The following is a 22764-nucleotide window of genomic DNA, read 5'->3' on the forward strand; positions in this document are numbered from 1 at the left end:
AAGCACAGTTCTCTCAACAGTTCCCTCCACGGTTGTTTTCAGCTTGCACCCCCCCCCCCCCCCCCCACACACACACACAGGATCGGAATGTGCGAGGACATCCAAATCAAAACCTTTTGGACATCCCTCCCTCCAGGTCTCTCTCAGCCAATCCCAGCGCGTTTAGCTGTTACCAGTATCAGCTAAATGTGCTGGGATTGGCTGAGAGAGACCTGGAGGGAGGGACGTCCAAAAAGTATCAGGAGAAAGACTTCAAAAAAAGGACATCCCTGTTTTTCTTACCTGCCTGAACTGACCACAAGCACAGTTCTCTCAACAATTCCCTCCAAGGTTGTTTTCAGCTTGCGCCCCCCCCCCCCCCCCCCCACACACACACACAGGATCGGGACGTACAAGTACGTCCAGATCAAAACTCTTTGGACGTCCCTTCCTCCAGGTCTCTCTCAGCCAATCACAGCGCTTTTAGCTGATACTGGTAACAGCTAAACGTGCTGGGATTGGCTGAGAGAGACCTGGAGGGAGGGACATACAAAAAGTTTTGATTTGGACGTACTCGCACGTTCCGATCTTGGGGGGGGGGGGGGGGGAGAGCGCAAGCTGAAAACAACCTTGGAGGGGACTGTTGAGAGAACTGTGCTTGTGGTCAGTTTAGGCAAGTAAGAAAAACAGGGACATCCTTTTTTTTTTTCTTCAGAGAAGTCCTTCCTAATTGCATATAAGAAAAACATGTCCAAGAAGGACGCCCATCACAAAAGCTGCAGGAAGACGTCCAGCTCGTGTTAGACGTCCCTGACGAGCACTTGGATGTTTTTTTTTCCTTTCAATTCCCTCGTAGCACCACCCTGTATGGGGACAGCAGAATCCGAGGCACACAAACCCTCCAAACTACCCAGATTTCCAGGGGACAAGACAAATAAGCAGCACAGGAAGAGAGAGCATCCTCATAACCCCGTCTGATCGCTGCTTCCCGTGAGTGTTTTGGAGTGAGAAGGCAGAGTAGTAGCCCTTCACTTAAGCTGCAAACATCCAAGTGCTCGTCAGGGACGTGCTTTTTTGTTTTTGTGAGTGAAGGACATCTATGTTAGGCACTTTAGAAGGACGTCCCTGATGAGCACTTTTTTTTTCCTTCTGATTTCCTCACAGCAGCCCCAACGAGAGGTGCAGACCTCCCGTTAGGGTTTCCACGGTAAGGGAATCGGAAAATGGTAGTGCATCTCATTACATTACAATTTATACACATTGGGGTACTAATTTGCTCATCTGCATTCCGTTTTCGTTAGCTGCTACCGTAATCGGAAAATGGCTCGGAGAAGCATTTAGTGCATGCCACGGTTTACTACTTGCTCGTTAATGGCTCGTTAAGTTTAGTGCATCTGACCCTTGGTAAAAGAGTGACTATAGTTCCCAGGTAAGAATGCTGCTGTAATTAATCTAGTTAACTTAACTGCTAGTCTTGTCTCTTGCTTTCTTGACAGACAGTGTCAGATGTCAATGCTGGACTAATTCAATCAGCCACCATTGACTCTCAACAGCTACGACATTTTGCCCGGGAAGCAGAAATCAATGATGACTTTGAACTTGCAGCTTTTTACTACCAAGAGGTACACAAGTAATGCCACATTATTCAGCATTGAAGCCAGGCAGTTTAAAATCAGTAGACCTAGGTGTCTCTGTATGCTGGACATAAGGAGAAACTTGTCATTATCAATGCTACCCCAGTTCCTTTTAGAAAGTCTTATTTCTGTTACTAATGCTTCCATGTTACTCTTTTGTATTACTTATATTTCCTCATAACTTGTCCTCTTGTTAGTGATTCAATGTAAATGATTGTTTCCTCTATTTAGAGGCTGGCCCTAGATCGTCAGAATGTTGACCACTGGCTTGATTATGGTATGTCCTGCCTCCTGATTGGAAATATTTTGAAAGCCCAGGAGTGTTTTCATGAGGCTATCACCCTGAACCAGGAACATCTACAGAGGTAGGACACAGCTGAGAAAGTGTTCATTTGTTTTTCTGTTGACAACTGGGATCAGTGCAGCCACTCTTTTGACCGCATTCTCAGGTGGATCCAAGACATGGATTTTAGCTCTTCCAGAACCAAGAAAATTTTTCGTGGGCATGTGTTGGGGTTCCCGTGCTGGTACAGTGTCCTTAGATCCACAGTCTGTCTAATCTACTTGGATTGATTAAATGTTCCGTGCTCTTCTCCTCAAGTTATTAAAAAAATTCACTAAGGCAAAGAAAAACCATGGCCAACCGCAAAGCAAAAGGAAAATGAGAGGTTCTAGGAGAGCAAAGGACTGTGTTGTGGATTTACCTGAGGATGTTACCAGCAATGTGGCTGCATTAACCTGCTGGCTGATGAGAACCCCTCTGTTATAGGTAAGCAACTCTACTATACAAAAGTATGTCTTCCTATATAGTACCTAGATGCATGTGATGTGTAGGGATATGTGAAAATGGAATGTCTGACTTTATTGATGATTTTTCAAAATTTTGTATTTTTTCATAGAAACCTATTTTGCTGTAGAATGTAATGAAAAACATTTTGTATTAAAAAAACAGAATCTGAAGATTGTTTATGTTAAAAGGCATTAGTAGAATGTCTAGGAGCAATAGGATAACTTGAAATGATGCCATTCTTCTGAATTTTCATGTAATAGTTCAGAATCGGTTGGTCATTCATAAAATGTTTTTCTGAGTTTGAAGTAAAAGGGCAGGATTTTTGTGCGATTGTGACACTGTTTATGGGTTAATCCTAACAGTTTGTCAAAAAATGGTGTACACAAGCTTTAAATGTTATCAAAAGAGATCTATGTAGCCCAATCATGATTTCAGATAGGTCTATCATATCACTTTTCAGTCATCTTTTTCTCAAGCTGAAGGGCTCTAACCTGTTTAGCTTTTCCTCACAGAAGAACCATTACATCTCCTCTGTTATTTTGGTTACGCATTGCTGTACCTTTTCAAGGGGCATCCAGAACTGCACACATTACACAAAATATGGTTGCACCATGGATCCATACAGAGGCCATTCCTTTCTGAATAATTCCTAACATTCTACTTGCCTTTTTTGACTTTGAGCTGATGATTTCAGCTTATTGTCCACACTGATCCCAAGATCTTTTCCCAGGGTAATGACACCCAATATGAAACCTAATATTATGTACTAGTAAAAAAGGCCCATTTCTGACACAAATGAAACGGGCGCTAGCAAGGTTTTCCTCGGAGTGTGTATGTATGTTTGAGATAGTGTATGTGAGAGTGACTGTGTGTGAGAGAGAGAGTGAATGTGCGAGTGTGTGTGTGTGAGAGAGAGAGTGTGTGTGAGAATGAGAGTGTGTGCAAGTGCGTATGTGAGACACAGTGTGAGAGAGAGAGAGAGTGTGTGTTTCACACAGATACAGTGTGTGCGAGAGAGAGTGTGTGTGAGACACAGACTCTCTGTGAGACTGAGTATATGAGACCAAGAGAGTGTGTGAGTGACATTCAGGCTCATTTTCAAAGCACTTAGCCTCCCAAAGTTCCATAGAAACCTATGGAACTTAGCCTCCCAAAGTGCTTTGAAAATATGCCTCTATGTGACACATAGAGAGTGAATGTGATACAGTGTGAGACATAGAGTGTGTGAGAGTGAGAGAGAGAAAGACATTGACTGTGAGAGAGAGAGAGAGTGTGTAAGAGAGAGAGTGTGTGTGTGACAGAGATACCCCCCCTCTCTGGTGTCAGGCCCCTCCTCTCTCTCTCTGGTGTCTGAGTGTTACTGTGCAGGACGCTGAGCTCTGGCTGTGCTTCAAGGAACTGACCAATCCTATTTAATAGAATGCACCTCCAACATTCTGAAGCCAAGAAACCTTGTGTGTTTGGTCACTTCTGCTTGTGACAAACCCGGAAGTATGTGATGTCTATTCAGGAGATGGATACAGAGAGCAGGAATGCCTCAGCCATGCAGTCAGCTTCAGAATGTTGGAGGTGCGTTTTATTATATAGAATATCTAATTAGGATTAGTTTCCCCTATACACATCACTTTGCATATGCCCATATTAAATTTTTTCTGCCATTTAGATGCCCATTTCCCAATCATTCATTGTCCCCCCCCCCCCCCCCCCCCCCCCACAATTCCTCACAATCCACTCATGTTTAACAATTTTCAAAACGTTTGTGTTACCTGAAACTGATCAGTTCACTGTTTGCTCCCTTTTCTAACAAAAATTAACAGCACAGATACCTGGAGGATCCACTATTCTTTTCTCTTCATTGGGAACTATTTAGTTTAGTCCTATTCTTTGTTTTCTAACTTTCTTAAAATTCTTTTTATTTTACTGTAGGCAAGAACAAACTGACATTATATCATAAAAGCTTGTAAATTGAGCAGCAAAAAATACCCATTTGCAGTGTTGTATGTATTGAATTACTATTAATTAGTTTCTGTAGTTAATTACTTTCTTGCAGTAATCAATAAAGTAGTTAACTACTTATTCACTATCCCAGTAACTGTAATTAATTACTTTTGAAGAATAAATAGCACAACATGACTTGACATGACAGAGGATGTGGTTGGCATCAGTTGGTGAAACCTCCTTGAAATAAGCATCAAGAGATGAAATTATGCATTATTCACATTGGGGTGTGTATAAGATGGATGTTTTATCTCTTCACATGCCATAAGTATTCTTGAATGTGGTATTAGTAAAAGAAAAACAATTAATTAACTCTATGCAGGTTAACTGTAATCAGTAATCAATTACTTTCCTAAATGAGTAATGTAATTTCTGTAACTAATTACTTTAAGCTGAGAAGTAACTAGTAACTGTAATTAATTACTTTTGAAGAGTAACTAGCACAACACTGGCCATATGTATATGACTATTTACAGAGAAAGATAAGCCATTGAATTCAACAAAAGATCTGGTACTTGTCCAAAACACTCACCCTACAATGAAATCATGACATAAAGGGGAATGAAAAAATTAGCTCCAAATATATATATATATATATATGTGTGTGTGTGTGTGTGTGTGTGTGTGTGTGTGTGTGTATGTATTTATACACAGACACACACGCACACGCACACACAGAGTCTCTCAATGAGAGGTGTCTGTCAAGATTGTTTCCTTTAATGTTCAATGTTAGTATTTTCAGTGTAGCACTATTGTAAAGTGAGCTGGTAGAAGCATTTGAGGCACTAGCTCCTTGTGTTTAGCTGGAAAAAGAGTCACCTCAGCCAGGGCTGCTGATGGGGGGGGGGGGGGCAAAATTCCCCAGGCCCAGACTCCAAGGGAGGGCCTGAGCCCAGCCATGGTGCCGGCAAGGTTCTTCCTGCCTGCTTCATGGTCTGTCCTCTCCTGCTCCTGCGTGCCGCCCAGGACCTGGATGATTGCATTAACGCGACATTGCGTTAATGCAATCATCCGGGTCCCAACAGGAGCAGAGTGAAGGAGCAGTCAGAAAAGTGCGGGGGTGGCGGCCTGAGGTGGGGGGTGGGGGCATGGTGTGGTGCGGCTGCCTAGTCCTGCCCCGAGCCTGGCTTTTTCTCTCGGCTGCCCTGACCTCAGCAACCTAGCCGTGGAGAAATATTAAAGAGAAAATTAATCATCCTTGACACCACCTTCTCTATCACCCTCCAGAACTGAGAGATCATTTGCATCTCTTCCATGTATGCAGGTGTGTGCCCACCTCATCATATCCCTTCCATCAAAGCATAGAAGCCCCAATGTCAAACTTCAAGCTGTTGCGTCTCCAGGATTTGCTCCCAGAAAGGAGTGAACATGGATTATGCTGTATTGGATACAGGATGGTGATCAAAAAGATAATCTGGCAGTATTTCATGCAATACTTTATAAGGCATTAAAGGGCCCTTTTATTAAAGTTTAATAACAGATATTAGTGTGTGATAAATGCTGCGCATCTAATTTTCTCCGACGACAAGCAGGCTGCTTGTTCTCACAAGTGTGTGACGTCCACGGCAGCCCCTCCGATCGGAGATCTTCACTAGCAACAATGTTTGCTAGCCCTCGCGTGCGCATGCACAGTGTGCATGCGTGACTGTCTTCCCGCCCGAATGCGAGCGTGTTCACCAATCTTCTTTTTTCCGCGGCTCAGGACGGCTGTTTACAGACGTTCTGCGCCTCAAGGAGACCCCTCGCGCCTTTTTCGCCGCATTCTTCCGTTTAGAAGTGTCCGTAAAGTCTTCAGTCATGTTCTTCGTCTTGTTTTTTTTTTTTTTAAGTGTATTTTTTCTGCTATTTCCAGTGTTTTTCCTGTAAGTTTCCTTTCGTCGTCGGAAGCAGCCTTTTTTGGCCACCCGTACGGGGTTTTCCCTTGTTTTGGTGCCTCTTTTTGTCACCATTGCGAATTTTGATTTCGCCGGCGTGATTTTTACACCCATGTCCTCGAAGCCTGCCAGCGGCTTAAAAAAGTGCACCCAGTGCAGCCGGACAATCTCGCTCACTGATAGGCACGTTTCGTGCCTTCAGTGTCTGGGGGCCGGTCATCGTCCCCAGGCCTGTACCTTCTGTCTTTCACTGAAGAAGAGGACTCAGGCAGCGAGGTTCGCTCAGTGGAACCTCTTGTTCGGAGCGTCTTCCAGTACTTCGACACCTGCGGTACCGAGGTCATCGGCGGTATCGATGTCGTCAGAGGGTGCATCGTCATCAGGAGCGCAGGTGAGGGCTGTCCATTCCCCTGCTGGTAGCGGTGAGCCCTCGAATAGGTTTCCGCCTGTCTTGAGGGCTCCTTTGGTACAGACCCCCGGGATCGACCTGTTTCAGACCCGGCCCCGAGGAGGCGTTTGGATTCAACGTCCTCCTCTTCGGTTCCAGGAGGTACCGGTGACCTGCTTCGTGCGAAGGCAAAGAAGCATCGGCACCGGTCACCTTCCCGTCGCGGTACCGAGAGCTCCGGGTCACCAAGGGATTTGGCACCCGCTAAGCGTCGACGCCGGGAGAATCGCTCACCCTCCATACAAGAGGTGTCGATGCGCTCTATGGTGGACAGCCCGGTACCGCCTCCGCGGCCCCGACAGATTCTGAGCTCTTCGCCGGTACCGGATCCCTTGCCTTCCTCAACAGCTGCTCTGAACGAGAGCCTCCGAGCCATACTTCCAGGGATCCTGGAAGAGCTGTTGCGCCCTTCTGCTCCGGTACCGGGGGTGCTTGCGCCGCTGGTGCCGTTGAGAGAGGTGATAGCTGGCTCCTTGCCCTTGGTGAGGTCTCCGGTCCCAGTACCGCTTGCGGTACCTGCATCGGCGGCCTCCCAGGCTGACTCCCCGACGACTTTGATGGAGGGAGCTTCATCGCCGGTGCGGGAGTCTTCCTCTCGACGTACCCACCGTAGCCAAGTTTCCACGGAGTCGAGACAGGCCCGGCTTTGGACCACAGTCCACGAACTGGTGTCCGATACCGAGGGTGAGTCCTCGTGGGAAGCAGAGGAGGACCCGAGATATTTCTCTGTCTTTCGCGACCTTTGTCCGGGAAATGTCTACGGCCATTCCCTTCCCTGTGGTTACGGAGGATGAGCCAAGAGCCAAAATGTTTGAGCTTTTGGACTATCCTTCGCCACCAAAGGAATCGTCCACTGTACCCATGCATCATGTCCTTAAAAAGACATTGCTGACGAACTGGACGAAGCCGCTAACTAATCCCCACATTCCCAAGAAGATAGAATCCCAGTATCGGATCCATGGGGACCCAGAGTTAAAGCAGACTCAGTTGCCTCATGACTCTGGTGTGGTGGATCTGGCCCTTAAGAAGGTCAAGAGTTCTGGGGAGTATGCTTCGGTGCCCCCGGGTCGTGACGCTAGAACCTTGGACTCTTTTGGGCGGAAGACCTACCATTCTGCAATGCTCATTTCCAGAATCCAATCTTACCAGCTCTACACGAGCATTCATATGCGGAACAATGTGCGGCAGTTGGCGGACTTGGTGAACAAGCTCCCTTCTGAGCAGGCCAAGCCTTTTCAGCAGGTGGTCAGGCAGCTAAAGGCGTGTCATAAATTCCTGGTCAGGGGTGTTTACGATACTTTTGATGTCGTGTCCAGGGCCGCTGCTCAGGGTGTGGTGATGCGCAGAATCTCGTGGCTGCATGTCTCTGACCTGGAAAACAGAATCCAGCAACGGTTTGCGGACTCTCCTTGCCGGGGGGATAATATTTTTGGTGAAAAGGTTGAACAGGTGGTAGAACAACTCCACCATGGGACACCACTTTCGACAAATTCTTCCACCGGCCGCCTTCAGCATCTACCTCTTCAGGTAAACGTTTTTATGGGGGAAGGAGGACTGTTCCTTATTCTACTAAGTGAAGGTACAATCCTCCCTCTCGCCAGCCTGCTGCCCAGGCTAAACCCCAGCGCGCTCGTTCCCGTCAACAGCGTGCGCCTCAACAGGCCCCAGCAGCGAGCTTTTGACTGGCTCCAGCAGAGTATAGCCGAAATCAAAGTGTCCATGCCGGACGATCTGCCGGTTGGGGGAAGGTTAAAATTTTTTCACCAAAGGCGGCCTCTCATAACCTCCGACCAGTGGGTTCTCCAAATAGTCCGGCTGGGATACGCCCTCAATTTGATTTCAAAACCTCCAAATTGCCCACCGGGAGCTCAGTCCTTCAGCTTCCAGCACAAGCAGGTACTTGCCGAGGAACTCTCCGCCCTTCTCAGTGCCAATGCGGTCGAGCCCATGCCACCGGGGCAGGAAGGGCTGGGATTCTATTCCAGGTACTTCCTTGTGGAAAAGAAAACAGGGGGGATGCGTCCCATCCTAGACCTAAGGGCCCTGAACAAATATCTGGTCCGAGAAAAGTTCAGGAAGCTTTCCCTGGGCACCCTTCTTCCTATGATTCAGGAAAACGATTGGCTATGCTCTCTGGACTTAAAGGATGCTTATAAACACATCCCGATACGGCCAGCTCATAGACAGTTTCTTTGATTCCATCTGGGAACACGGCATTTTCAGTATTGTGCGCTACCCTTTGGTCTCGCCTCTGCGCCCAGGGTGTTTACAAAATGCCTGGCTGTCGTAGCGGCGTCTCTACGATTGGCTGGTGAAGAACACCTCCGAGGCAGGAGCTCTACAGTCCATGCAGATGACTAATCGACTCCTGGAGCTACTAGGGTTTGTGATAAATTATCCAAAGTCCCACCTTCTTCCAGTCCAGAAACTAGAATTCATAGGAGCTCTGCTGGACTCTCAGATGGCTCGTGCCTACCTTCCGGAAGTGAGGGCCGACACTCTTCTGTCTCTCGTTTCCTGGGTGCGGGCGTCTCAGCAGATCACAGCTCGGCAGATGTTGAGATTGCTCGGCCACATGGCCTCCACAGTGCATGTGACTCCCATGGCCTGCCTTCACATGAGATCAGCTCAATGGACCCTAGCTTCTCAGTGGTACCAAGCTGCTGGGGACCTGGAGGACGTAGTCCTGCTGTCCACGAGTTTTCTCCAATCCCTGCATTGGTGGACAATTCGGTCCAATTTGACTCTGGGACGTCCTTTCCAAATTCCTCAGCCACAAAAGGTGCTGACTACGGATGCGTCTCTCCTGGGGTTGGGAGCTCATGTCGATGGGCTTCACACCCAAGGGAGTTGGTCCCTTCAGGAAACAGGTTTGCAGATCAACTTCCTGGAGTTGCGAGTGGTCTGGAACTCTCTAAAGGTGTTCAGGGATTGGCTGTCCCAACAAATTATCCAAATTCAGACAGACAATCAGGTTGCCATGTATTACATCAACAAGCAGGGGGGCACCGGATATCGCTCCCTGTGTCAGGAGGCCATCAGAATGTGGCTTTGGGCTCGCCGGAACAGCATTTTTCTTCAAGCCACGAATCTGGCAGGCGTAAACAACAGTCTGGCCGACAGATTGAGCAGGAAAATGCAACCTCACGAGTGGTCGCTCAATTCCAGAGTGGTACGCGAGATCTTCCAAGTGTGGGGCACCCCCTTGGTGGATCTCTTTGCCACTCAAGTCAATCACAAGGTCCCTCAGTTCTGTTCCAGACTTCAGGCCCACGGCAGGCTAGCGTCGGGTGCCTTTCTCCTGGATTGGGGGAAAGCCTCCTGTATGCTTATCCTCCCATACCTTTGGTGGGGAAGACTTTGCTGAAACTCAAGCAAGATCGAGGCAACATGATCCTGATCGCTCCCTTTTGGCCGCGTCAGATATGGTTCCTTCTTCTTCTGGAATTGTCCTCCGAAGAACCGTGGAGATTGGAGTGTTTTCCGACCCTCATTACTCAGAACGAGGGGGCGCTTCTGCATCCCAACCTCCAGTCCCTGGCTCTCACGGCTTGGATGTTGAGGGCATAGACTTTGCCTCTTTGGGTCTCTCCGAGGGTGTCTCCCGTATCTTGCTTGCTTCCAGGAAAGATTCCACTAAGAAGAGTTACTTTTTTCTCTGGTGGAGGTTTGCCGTCTGGTGTGACAGCAAGGCCTTAGATCCTCGCTCCTGTCCTAAACAGACCCTGCTTGAATACCTTCTGCACTTGTCCGAGTCTGGTTTTAAGACCAACTCTGTAAGGGTTCATCATAGTGCGATTAGTGCATACCATTACCGTGTGGAAGGTAAGCCGATCTCAGGACAGCCTTTAGTTGTTCGTTTCATGAGAGGTTTGCTTTTGTCAAAGCTCCCCATCAAACCTCCTACAGTGTCATGGGATCTCAATGTTGTTCTCACCCAGCTGATGAAACCTCTTTTTGAGCCACTGAATTCCTGCCATCTGAAGTACTTGACTTGGAAGGTCATTTTCTTGGTGGCAGTCACTTCAGCTCGCAGAGTTAGTGAGCTTCAAGCCTTGGTAGCTCATGCTCCTTATACTAAATTTCATCATAACAGAGTAGTCCTCCACACTCACCCTAAGTTCTTGCCGAAGGTGGTGTCGGAGTTCCATCTGAACCAGTCAATTGTCTTGCCAACATTCTTTCCCCGTCCTCATACCCGCCCTGCTGAACGTGAGCTGCACACATTGGACTGCAAGCGAGCATTGGCCTTCTACTTGGAGCGGACAAAGCCCCACAGACAGTCCGCCTAATTGTTTATTTCTTTTGATCCCAACAGAAGGGGAGTTGCTGTCGGGAAACGTACCATATCCAATTGGCTAGCAGATTGCATTTCCTTCACTTACGCACAGGCTGGGCTGACTCTTGAGGGTCATGTCACGGCTCTTAGCGTTAGAGCCATGGCAGCGTCAGTGGCCCACTTGAAGTCAGCCACTATTGAAGAGATTTACAAGGCTGCGACGTGGTCATCAGTCCACACATTCACATCTCACTACTGCCTTCAGCAGGATACCCGACACGACAGTTGGTTCGGGCAGTCGGTGCTGCAGAATCTGTTTGGGGTTTAGGATCCAACTCCACCCCCCTAGGCCCATTTTTATTCTGTTCCAGGCTGCACTCTCAGTTAATTGAATAAGTTTAGGTCAATCTCAGTTATGTCCTCGCTGTTGCGAGGCCCAATTGACCAATGTTTATTGTTTTGAGTGAGCCTGGGGGCTAGGGATACCCCACTTGTGAGAACAAGCAGCCTGCTTTTCCTCGGAGAATGCGAAAACTACATACCTGTAGAAGGCATTCTCCGAGGACAGCAGGCTGATTGTTCTCATCAACCCGCCGCCTCCCCTTTGGAGTTGTGTCTTCCCTTGTCTTTGCTATTTACTGGACTGGCGAACACGCTCGCGTTCGGGCGGGAAGACGGTCCCGCATGCACACTGTGCATGCGTACGCGAGGGCTAGCAAACGTGGTTGCTAGTGAAGATCTTCGATTGGAGGGGCTGCCGTGGACGTCACCCACTTGTGAGAACAATCAGCCTGCTGTCCTCGGAGAATACCTTCTACAGGTACGTAGCTTTCTCTTTATACCTATGGACCATGTGGCACTTAGCTCTTGCTAATGTTTGTAAAATAGCCTCTGAAGTAAGGGTGCACCGATAGAAGTCTAGTGCCTTGAAGAGAAAAAGGGAAATCACTATTACTAGAAAACATCTGCCTCCATGCTTTGTCTTTACTGGCTGGCTGGCATAGTGAATGTATTCCGATTGTTAATGAAAATTTGTCAGTGTTACAAGCATGTTGCTAAGAGCCTTCTGACTTGCATCCGGTCCATAAGTATTCATCAGAGTTAAATTAACTGAAAACAGAGGACAACAAATTATGTTTTGAGAATGAATAGGCATACCTGCCTCCAATTTTCCAAGTTGTAAGACATACAGTACACTTGCCACACTCAGTCCCTTTTGAGCTTTATTTGTTCTTACTCCGTTAAATGTGTCCCCTGAAGCAGGGCAATTCTATAACAGGTCACCTATTCTGTAAAGGAATTTGAGTATCTACTTTTCTTTATAGAATAACTAGCCGTTAAGCCCGTTAAAACGGGCAAGTATTGGTATGCTCTATTTTGATGTATAACTCCCTCCCTCCCTCCCCTCGGCTCCCCGCCCTTCCTCCTTCCCTCCCTCCCAGCTCCAAGGCCCGATTCCCTCCCAGCTCCATGGGCCCCCCCTCCGTCCCTCCCAGCCAGCTGCAAGGCCCCCCTCTGTACATCCCTCCCAGCTCCAAGGCCCCCCTACTTCTGACCTCCTATGTCCAGCATCCTCCCTCCTTCCCTGCCAGCTTCAAGGCCCCCAGTCTTTCCCTCCCTCCCTAGCTCCAAGGCCCCATTCCCTCCCCTCCCAGCTCCAAGGCCCTCCGTCCCTCCCCTCCCTCGCAGCTCCAAGGCCCCCTCCTCCTTCTGAGCATTTATCCTGCCTTCCCCTCCCCCCCCGAGGTCGCTGTTGTCGCCGCTACCGCTCCCCCCCCCGAGGCGCCACCGGCCCCTCCCTCCCAGCTCCAAGGCCCGATTCCCTCCCAGCTCCAAGGGCCCCCCTCCATCCCTCCCAGCCAGCTGCAAGGCCCCCCTCTGTACATCCCTCCCAGCTCCAAGGCCCCCCTACTTCTGACCTCCCATGTCCAGCATCCTCCCTCCTTCCCTGCCAGCTTCAAGGCCCCCAGTCTCTCCCTCCCTCCTAGCTCCAAGGCCCCCTTCCCTCCCCTCCCAGCTCCAAGGCCCCCCCGTCCAAGCCAGCTCCAAGGCCCCTCCGTCCCTCCCTTCCCCTCCCTCGCAGCTCCAAGGCCCCCCTCCTCCTTCTGAGCATTTCTCCTGCCTTCCCCTCCCCCCCCCCCGAGGTCGCTGTTGTCGCCGCTACCGCTCCCCCCCCCCCCCCGAGGTCGCCACTGGCCCCTCCCTCCCAGCTCCAAGGCCCGATTCCCTCCCAGCTCCAAGGGCCCCCCTCCATCCCTCCCAGCCAGCTGCAAGGCCCCCCCTCCTCCTTCTGAGCATTTCTCCTGCCTTCCCCTCCCCCCCCGAGGTCGCTGCTATCGCCCCTCCCCCCCCCGAGATCGCCACCGGCCCCCTCCACCCGGGCCCTCTGTTCTACATTTAACTTACAGCGCCGAAACCGCAGGCAGATCAGCTCCGTCGGCCTTCCTTCTCTGCCTGTGTCCCGCCCTCGTGTGACGTAACGTCAGCGAGGGCGGGGCACACAGGCTGGGAAGGAAGGCCGACGGGAGCTGATCTGCCTGCAGTTTCGGCGCTGTAAGTTAAATGTAGAAGAGAGGGCCTGGCCTGGTGGAGGGGGTTGGCTGCGACCTTGGGGGGGGGGACGGCAGCAGCGACCTGCAGGGGGGGGAGCGGCAGCGGCGACCTCCGGGGGGGGGGGGGTAGCGGTACCATTAGCGGCAGCGTCGACGGTCCGTGTGGCAGTGACTGCACTCCTCCTCAGCGCAGAGTTTCCCTCTCTGTTCCGTCATCACGTCTTGACGTGGGGGCGGGACAGAGAGGGAAGTCTCTACTGCGCATTTGCAGGTGAGTCGGTCACTTGCCATTTATAGGTTTGATAACCTAACCAAGTAATAATATGCCAAACATTTAGTATTCTGTGTTATATGAGTCAGTCTGGGCCCCTCTCCTCTGTACGCCCACTTGCAAATATACACTATGTAAGTTACGTGGTATTTGCAGAATATCATTAGGTGGCATGTACATGTGCATATGCTAGTATTCTAAACATTTATGCACATAACCTGAGCGTAAATGTTAATGCATGTGTTATAGAATTGCTCCGTAACTGTTTACTCCCTACTGCTTGCTTGGATAGTTGTGTGCTTATTTCTGTGGCAGTCTCATAACTGGCATGGTGATCTTTTGTTGGCAGTTTACTGAGATGTAGTATTTCTTTAATCATGAGTCTCATTGCTGACCTGGCAATTTCTTACTCACTTGTCACAGCTTATTGATGTGTGGTATTGTGGCAGTCATGACAGAGAATTACAATAATGCAGAAATCTTCTTTGAAAATGCCACCTGTGTGGAGCCAACCAGCATCGTAGCATGGACTCTCTTAGGTACAATATTATGGCTATATGTATATATATATGTGTGTGTGTGTGTGTGAAGCCAACTTGTTGATTTTGAAAACACTCTCTCTTTGTGCACCTCAGTGCTCTTGCCATTTAGGACCTCCCCACAGCAGTCTGACTAATCTGCCTGTTGTGGCTGGATTTTTTTTGTCCAATTAAAAACAAAAACAAAAAAACACCAGCACAAACACAGAAAAATTGGCAAAAACAATGGACTCTGAATGTGCATTGTACTCAACAGATCCACAGAGGTACCCACAGGAGATTAAATCTTTCTTCCCTCAATTTCTACTTACCCAACTGGCCAAGTAAAGGTATCCACAGGAACACATAAAAAATCATCTAAAGAGTGTTGTCCCATCCTGTTGCCCCTAGGAGGGGAATACTCTTCAGCCTTAGTGAAGAATCTCTTAGGCTGGAATAAGACAATAATATTGGGGTAAAATCTCATATAATAGTTGCATTTCTTGTATTACCACAATTATCAAAACAACTGTTGCAAAACATTAATCTTTATTAAATTACTTCATACACATATAACCTTCTTCAAATATCACACACTTCGCTGTTCTAATCCATATAATCCTGACTCACAACTAGCATACTCATTGCACATCAGATCACACCTTTACATAAGGGATCAAAATTGGTGTACTAGTCTATATTGCTTTAGAGAAAGGTCCCAGATCTTAACTTCAATCAAACAATCTTCATAGCAGCCCAACCGATATTCAAATGTTCCTTATGTTACTGCACTTCACATCAAACTTTTCAAAACTGGAGCTTCAATTGCTCATATTTTATTTTTATTTTTATTACATTTGTACCCCGCGCTTTCCCACTCATGGCAGGCTCAATGCGGCTTTCATATTATATACAGGTACTTATATTCTCTTCACCTCAATAAATCGGAGCTGTATCATCATTACTCACAGTTTCTTCTCTCAAAAAAAAAAATGGAGCTATATCAAACATTTGGAAAGTGCTCCTTCGGTTTCAACATTTTAACCGTTCTCCAAAGATGTTCCTCTCTCTTCTTGGGCTCATACAAAACGCTTCATTAAGTGACACAAATTCCCTCTCATATCATTTCCACTGTAACCCAGCGTTATGTTTTGATAACTAAGGCTGGAATAAGAGAGATAATCAGACTTAGTTTGGGTCCAACAGAATGGAATTAACTCTCAGGTTCCCTCAGAAGCAAGAAGAATTTGGGACTGTAAGAAACCAGACCTGCCAAGTCTCCTGCATTCATCAGGAGACTCCTGCTTTGGCAGATCATCTCCCGCACTCCCGCCAAAGTGGGAAAGTCTTCTGCTGAGATCCACGGCTGCTGCTTCTCTCTTGATGAGCAGAGCAGCCACAGCAAAAGAAGAAAATCAAGCACGGGGTGCAGCAGCATTCAGGCATGCGCTGTCGGCTCTGGCCCCAGAATGGGAATTTGACGTCAGCAGGGCCAAGGACGGCAGGGCAGAGCTGACAGTGCATGCCTGAAGGCTGCTGCAGCCCCACACTTGTTTTTCTTGTTTTACCGGTGCTGCTGCTGTGACATCAGGAGAAGCAGCAGTGGCCAGGAAACACGGGGTACTGGGTGGAAAGGATAGGGGAAGGAGGAAAGGGCATCAAGAGGGAGGTAGGAGTTGATAAATGAAGCAGAGGGGAGAAAAAGAAAGAAGAGTGGGGATGCTGGATGGAAGAGGGGTTCAGAGAGAAAGAGATGAGTGGAAAGATAGGTATAGAAAGAGGGGACATGGAAAAGAGCAAGGGAGAGACGAGCTGCTGGGGAGAAGGAAGGGGAGCAATGGGCAGACCCTAGCTGGTTAGATGGAGAGAGAAAGAGGATAAATGCTGGATGAAAGGAGAGAGAGAAAGAGGAAAAATGCTCAAAGGATGGGGCAGAAAGAGGGAAGACGCTGGATAGAAGAGGGGTACAGAGAGAGAGAATGAGTGGAAAGATGAGAAGAGAAAGAGGGGACATGGAAATGGGCAGGAGAGAGAGAAGCTGCTGTGGAGAAACTGGGGGAGACCCTAGCTGGTCAGACAGAGAAATGCTGGATGAAAGGAAGGAAAGAGAGAGAGGGAAATGCTGGAAGGAGGGGGCAGAAAGAGGGAAGATGCTGGATGGAAGAGTAGAGAGTGAAAGAAAGAGGAAAGACACTAGAAGGATGTGGAGAGAGAGAGGGGACATGCTGAATGGAAAAGGGTAGAGAGAGAGAACTGGCTAGAAGGAAGGGGAGATAGAGGGAGACAATGAATAGAAGGATTGGGAGAGGGTAGATGGATGGAAGGATGAGGAGAGAAAGAGGGATGACACTGGATGGAAGGGTAGGAAAGAAAGAAAGAGGGAAGGTGCTGGATAGAAGGATAGGGAGAGAAAGAGGAGACAAAACAAAGAAAAAGGAGAGAAAAATGACAAATGAACAGGAAACCCTGGCAAGAGAGTTGAGAGAAGACGAAGGAAAGCAGAATCAAGAGACTGGGACCAACATAGTTAGAAAAAGTAAATGGCCAGACAACAAAGGTACAGAAAATAATTTTATTTTAAATTTAGGATAAAGTAATGTGATAGCTGTGTTAATAAAGATTAATAAATTCAAATAAAACATAAAATAGAGAATAAGTTGATACCTTCACTGATTTTAAAACATTTTTGATTAGCCTTCAGAGACCAGCACTTCCTTCCTCAGGTCAGGAGAGGATACCATAACAGCATTATACTGTCCTGACCTGACCTGAGGCAGGAGGTTTTGGCCTCTGAAAGCTAATTAAAAAGGGTATTAGACTATTAAATAAAATATTTTCTGAAATGGTCATGGGATTGAGGTGAGCCAGGGGGTGGAGCCATGTAGAGTGGATGGAGCCAAGGCAGAGTGGGGTGGGGCTGGGGCCATGTACTAAAATCTCCCTCTGAAAAATTGGGACCCCTTGGCAACTCCGAGAAACTGTTAAAACAGCATTTTTTGATGCGGGCAAGGATCTGACTTTAGTATTGTAAGGACACAGCGTAGTGATGAGTCTGATAATCTAATTTGTATTATTTTGTTTATTGTATGTTTGTGATTGTATTTTTTATTATATGTGTTGATTTATGCTCTGCTCTGGAGCAGTATATAAATGGCAACAAATGAGAAATGAAAATTATCCCCCACGCTATCTAGACACCAGTCTGAATATTGACTGGTTCCTAGATAACTTCTGGGTAGCTGTGCTGAGCTAGATATTTAGTGCTGGTGCCTAAACATGGTCTGGTACTGAATATCTGTGCTTAAAAACATCTGACTGCTACAGGCTGAATATTGGGCCCTAAGTTTATACCTGAGGCGAAGGAAAGTTAAGTGACTTGCCCAAAGCCACAAGGAATTGCAGTGGGTTCTGAATCCTGATTTCCTTGGTTCTCAGCCCACTGCTCTAAGCATTAGGCCAGAAGGAACTGCAGTGGGTTCTGAACCCTGGCTTCCTTGATTCTCAGCCCACTGCGCTAACCATTAGGCCACTTCTTCACCTTTCCAGCTTATGTCATTATTTGTTCTCTTCTCCCTCTCGCCTGGATTTGGGAATAGTGGTATGTGGCTATTTGTTATGTCCATTGAAGAAACATTGATGTCAGGAAATGTGTAGAGAATATATTTTGGTGATAAGATCATGTCGGACCTAAGCTGTGAGAAAGTGAGGTTTAGCTCAGACTCCACCTCTCTGTGACCTTTGGTAACCTGAGCACTTTCAGGGCAATCCTGTAAAGCACACATATAGTTCATTAGAATAATGGCATATATGTCCATCTGTGTGCACATATGCACCTAAATACTAAAATTCTGCATAAGCACTATTCTGTAAATATATACATATCCTACATTGTGCCTGTTTTAGAGGTGCCTACACAGAGGCAGAGTCTGAGTGGAGTATGGGCAGGACTTGCATGCATAACTTTTAGAATACTATACGTTACTGCACATCTCTGGCATTTAGGTGTAAACATGTAAGACCAGCTCTGTGGCTGGCATAAGCATATACACCTAACTTATAGCACCTATGTTCCTTTATAGAACAGACTCCTACTAGGGGCCCAGTTATAGAATTGCCCCTTTTCTGTCTACCCTGTTTAACCTGCCTTTTATCTGTTCTAGGATTACTCTATGAAATTGAAAATAATGATATCCAGATGGAGATGGCCTTTCTGGAAGCTGGAAAGCTTCATCCATCATGGAGAGCCAAGGAAAAGTATTCTGTACTAGAAACAGAGAACTATGAAGAAGATACAGAAGAGGAAACAGAGGTAGCAGAGAAAGGTGTGTAATTGGTGCCAGGAGAACAAATTGTGAAAGTAGCGAAGCTTGTTGGAAAGAATGCGCTATTTTTATGCAGTTGTTTGCTCTCTGATAATGTGGGATATAAATGTCACAAATAAATAAAATAAAGCCCTCCATCGTTCAAGATGATTTCCTTGCACCTGTTTCAGCTGTCTCTTATAATAAGTTCCATCTTGCAGTTTGATTAAAGGGAATGTGAAGTAAAGGTGAGCCTTTAGTTAGAAACATACACGGGTATAATGCATAGACATGTAAATACAGATTTCAGATCCAACCAATACAAATTTCAAGGGGGACTAAAATCTACACATATATTCCCCATTTACAAACCCCTCAAATTCTGTGTATGGCGCTGTGCGGGAGTTCATAGAACACTGCCCCTCACAGTTTAGAATTGTCCCTCAGATAGCCTGAGCCACCTTAAGAACGCTAGTCCCACCCCGGGAGGAAATAAATCAGGAAGGGTGGAGTCGGAACCAGGAAGTATAAAGGACAGGGCCAGAGTGAGGTTAAGGAGGCTCAGGGAAGGAAGAATCGAAGCACCAGCATACCTCACTACAACTTACGTTTAATGATTGTGACGTGTCTGAGGTAAGCCACTTTTGTTTCCTGTTTGAGACTTGCAAGCCTTGCTCTGAGGTTTGGCTGGAGCCAGACCCTAGAACTTGGAGAAGAACCAAGAAGGACTTACAGGCTGAGTTTGGGGTGTGGCTGCCCCACCAGCCACAGACTGTGTTCTAAGCCTACCAGTCAGAGGCCTTCTTAAGACTGTGCTTCTTGAACTATTTACCTTGTGTTCCTGGCCCTGTGATGTAACAAGCCTCAGGATTCAACTAAATAAATACTTGTCTTCATTTATATCCCTTTGTCTATCTATGTTGTTTCACAGGCCCAACCTCAGCCCTTGCTTGGGTATCATACAGGGGCATAATCGAACGTTGCCGGCGAAATAGATCGCCGGCGATCTATGTTGGCGGCGGTGCTACAGATGGTCGGAACTGTATTATCGAAAAAGATGGCCGGCCATCTCTTTTTTTCGATAATACGGTTTAGCCCGGCCAAATGCCGTGGAGTTTGCCGGGTTTGAGATGGCCGGGTTTGTTTATCAGTGATAATGGAAAGTTATGTCGGCCATCTCAAACCCCAGCCAAATTCAAGGCATTTGGCCGTGGGAGGACCCAGCATTTTTAGTGCACTGGCCCCCCTGACATGCCAGGACACCAACCAGCCACCCTAGGGGTCACTGCGCTGGACTTCAGAAAAGCTCCCACGTGCATAGCTCCCTTACTTTGGGAGCTGAGCCCCCCAACCCCCCCCCCCCAAACCCACTACCCACAAATGTACTGCACCCACTAAAATTGTTCCAGGGACCTACATACAGCCTCTAGGACTTATTGCTGCTGTATAACTTTGGCATACCAGTTCACACCTGAAGACTAATCTCTCTGATAAAGTCCTTTCTTGAAATAAGCACGTTTACTCACAGTTAACTGCAGATTAGAGGCTGTGCCCCACTGGCAAAGAGTCCCCTGGTACTAAGATTAGCAGTAGGTCAGAGCTGGCACAATGGTGTACAATGCCCTCTTTCAGCACCATTCAAGGTAAGAACTACGTTCTCTGACGTGGGTAACACAGGAAAGGGATCTAAAGTGGCTTACAAAAATGGCCACTACCGCATGGACTACAACAGGAAACAAACAGGGCACACTCTGACCCAGTTAGCAGGGGGGGGGGGGGAAAGCACCATGGGAGTAGAGCCCAGTACCCTACACCCACCACAATGCATTGCTGATGTGACTCTGCAGAGCACCTAACAGAAAAGGTGTCACACTCAACCGAGAGCCACATCGCAACCAGGGAAAGGCTGTCGGAGGATACAACACATCCTGCTGTCATGGAGGTGGGTACAGCATTTGAGGCTGGCATACAGGCTGGCAAAAAAGGTTTTTAATTTTATTTTTTTAGTTTGGAAGGGGATTGATGACCACTGGGGGAGTATGGGGAGGTCATCCCCCATTCCCTCCAGTGGTCATCTGGTCAGTTGGGGCACCTTTTTGAGTCTTGGTCGTGAAAATAAAAGGACCAAGTAAAGCCGGCGAAATACTGCTTAACGCCGCTTTTTTTTTCCATTATCGGCGAAAGCCGGCCATCTGGTAGCCACGCCCATGCCCACCCATGTCGCGCCTTCGCTAATCTACCAACACGCCCCCTTGAACTTTCGCCAGCGAAGTGACGGGAAAGCGGCGATGCAGTCAAAAATGCCGCTTTCGATTATACCGATTTCACCGCTTTAAAAAAATCGCCGGCCATCTCCCGATTTGTGTCACTTTCGATTATAAGCTGGATAGGCACCTAGAGTTGCATGCATTAAATTGGGAGTGGGTAATTTAATTGAATAATGAGTCAATCAGCGCTGATAATTGTGTGGTAACAACCAATTATCAGCATTAATTGGGCCCAGTTGGGAGTTAGGCGCACATCGGATATGTGCCTATGATGTTACACGCACATCTGACATGCGCCTAATTTCAATCACATAACTGTATGGGGGCATGGTTAGGGGCATTCCCAAGATTTGTGCACATAAATCTAGAATCGCATCTTTAATGTAGTGGTTTTGCACTAAGCGTGATTCTATAAAAGATGCATACCCCTTATAGAATCACACTAAGTGCGGTTTTTTCGGTGCTGATTTTGTTGGTGTCATATATAGAATTTGTACTCATGCACTTCAACTTTATAATTTTTGATGACCTCAGCAGTGCCAGCAACTAGTACTTTTCAACTAGCGCAGTACTTGGCACACACCACCTCATCAGTACACCCAATTGATAGTAATAATTTAAAATAGTATATATATAAAACTATCTGCCTTATTTTTGAAAGAGAAAGACACCCATATTTCGACCCAAATCGGGAGATGGGCGTCTTTCTCCCGTGGTGCCCAAATCGGTATAATCGAAAGCTGATTTTGGGCGTCTTCAACTGCAATCTGTCGTAGAAACGGCCAAAGTTGATGGGGGCGTGTCGGAGGCGTGGTGAAGGCGGGAATGGGGCGTGTTTATCGCCCGAGGAGAGATGGCCGTCCTCGGCCAATAATCGAAAAAAGAAAGGCGTTTTTAGCGCGAATTTGGGTCACTTTTTTTGGACCCTTTTTTTTCACGAACAAGTCCCCAAAAAGTGCCCTAAATGACCAGATGACCACCGGAGGGAATCGGGGATGACCACCCCTGACTCCCCCAGTGGTCACTAACCCCCTCTCACCCAAAAAAAACTTTAAAAACTTTTTTTCCAGTCTGTATGCCAGCCTCAAATGTCATACCCAGCTCCATCACAGCAGTATACAGGTCCCTGGAGCAGTTGTTAGTGGGTGCACTGGACTTCAGCCAGGTGGACCCAGGCCCACCCCCCCTACCTGTTACACTTGTGGTGGCAAATGGGAGCCCTCCAAACCGCTCACAAAACCCACTGTACCCACATCTAGGTGCCCCCCCTTCAGCCATAAGTGCTATGGTAATGGTGTAGAGTTGTGGGGAGTGGGTTTTGTGGGGGGGGGGGGGGGGTTGGGGGGCTCAGCACCCAAGGGAAGGGAGCTATGGACTTCAAAGGTAGTTAACCTTTTTTTTTAATTGTTACAAGTGCCCCCTAGGGTGCCCGGTTGGTGTCCTGGCATGTGAGGGGGACCAGTGCACTATGAATCCTGGCCCCTCCCATGACCCAATGCCTTGGATTTGTTCGTTTTTGAGCTGGGCGCCTTCGGTTTCCATTATCACTGAAAAACGAAACCGCCCAGCTCAAATCTGCACAAATCCGATGCATTTGGCTAGCACAAACCGTATTATCGGAAAAAAGATGGACACCCATTTTTTTCCAAAATACGGTTTGTCCCGCCCCTTCACGTACCCGTTCTTGGAGATAGACGCCCATGGAGATGGGCGTTCGTGTTCGATTATGCCCCTCCACATATAGTACTCATCTGCAATGTTGTTAGATGAGGGGGTACTGTAGTCAGACAAAGGGGTACTGCGTCCGACATGCACGTTTTGCCTCCACAGGCTGCCTCAAGGACTGCCCCTCT

General features: G+C 47.7%; 1 protein-coding gene across 1 annotated transcript in view; it reads left to right on the top strand.

The window, feature by feature from the left end:
* Window positions 1-22764, top strand: part of CFAP70 (cilia and flagella associated protein 70) — a 178555-nt gene that overhangs the window by 96492 nt on the left and 59299 nt on the right. Inside the window, 4 exon segments of the mRNA XM_030213232.1 lie at window positions 1476-1601; window positions 1845-1978; window positions 14249-14364; window positions 18504-18665. Coding sequence (XP_030069092.1) covers window positions 1476-1601; window positions 1845-1978; window positions 14249-14364; window positions 18504-18665 — 538 coding nt within the window.

Source organism: Microcaecilia unicolor, chromosome 8, assembly GCF_901765095.1.
Source record: "Microcaecilia unicolor chromosome 8, aMicUni1.1, whole genome shotgun sequence".
Lineage (NCBI taxonomy): Eukaryota > Metazoa > Chordata > Amphibia > Gymnophiona > Siphonopidae > Microcaecilia > Microcaecilia unicolor.